Source organism: Octopus bimaculoides, chromosome 5 (genome assembly GCF_001194135.2).
Source record: "Octopus bimaculoides isolate UCB-OBI-ISO-001 chromosome 5, ASM119413v2, whole genome shotgun sequence".
NCBI lineage: Eukaryota > Metazoa > Mollusca > Cephalopoda > Octopoda > Octopodidae > Octopus > Octopus bimaculoides.
Genome location: NC_068985.1, coordinates 105,098,355 through 105,099,090, shown reverse-complemented (window position 1 = coordinate 105,099,090; position 736 = coordinate 105,098,355). Strand labels below are relative to the sequence as shown.

Below are 736 nucleotides of genomic sequence, written 5' to 3'. Positions count from 1 at the left end.
ATTGATGTCACTGGTGAGACTGAAAGGAGACATTGGTTTGCGGAGAGTTTCAATAGCACAGTTAGCACTGTTGTATCGATGTCCCCGGAACTTTTGCAGAGCTTGCCAAGTGGCCCAAATTCTATCAACATTTGAATGATGAAGTAAGAAAATAGGATCGTAAGCTGTGTATTCAAGTGATGACATAGAATACTGTTCTCCGCCTCCAACAAGTGCATGGATGTGATTATGAGCAATTTCGAATTGTACTTCGAACGAACAAAAATCTTCTTGTTCTAAAGCGTACATAACTTCATTTGCCAAGGGAGTGAATTCTCCGAAAGGCGGTTGAACAAATAGGGTTGGATTAGGAGCTCGAGTGGTTTGAGCACCAGCTTCATCAATAACGCCACTAAAGAATGGATTCGGGTGAGTTTCCCCATTTTCATCAACATATGTTTCTTCTTTCACCAGAGCGGGCAGTTCCGAAATTGGGCGAGTCCAATCCCAGTAAGGAATACCATTCTGGTAACCATTTCGTCGCAGACCATTTTCAAAGTTGATAGTCAACAATCTATGCCAATGAGGGAATGTTGCCATTCCGTGGTGACAGCAAGCATATTTGACTGCAGCATCAGGGCTAGGACACCATTGTGTGGAACCGTGGAAAGCAGCTACTTGCTGATATCCATTGGCACTTTTATCGTCTTCGTAAGCTTGTAAAGCCTTCCTCAGTGCATTCATATCTGCATGGGTC

At 43.5% G+C, this 736-nt stretch overlaps 1 protein-coding gene across 1 annotated transcript in view; it reads right to left on the bottom strand.

Annotated features, from left to right (window-relative positions):
• Nucleotides 1-730, bottom strand: part of LOC106867101 (hemocyanin G-type, units Oda to Odg) — a gene marked incomplete at its 3' end in the record, with an annotated part of 33,932 nt that extends 33,202 nt beyond the window's left edge. The window contains 1 exon segment of the mRNA XM_052968092.1: nucleotides 1-730. Coding sequence (XP_052824052.1) covers nucleotides 1-723 — 723 coding nt within the window.
• Between the last annotated feature and the right edge of the window lie 6 nt (nucleotides 731-736).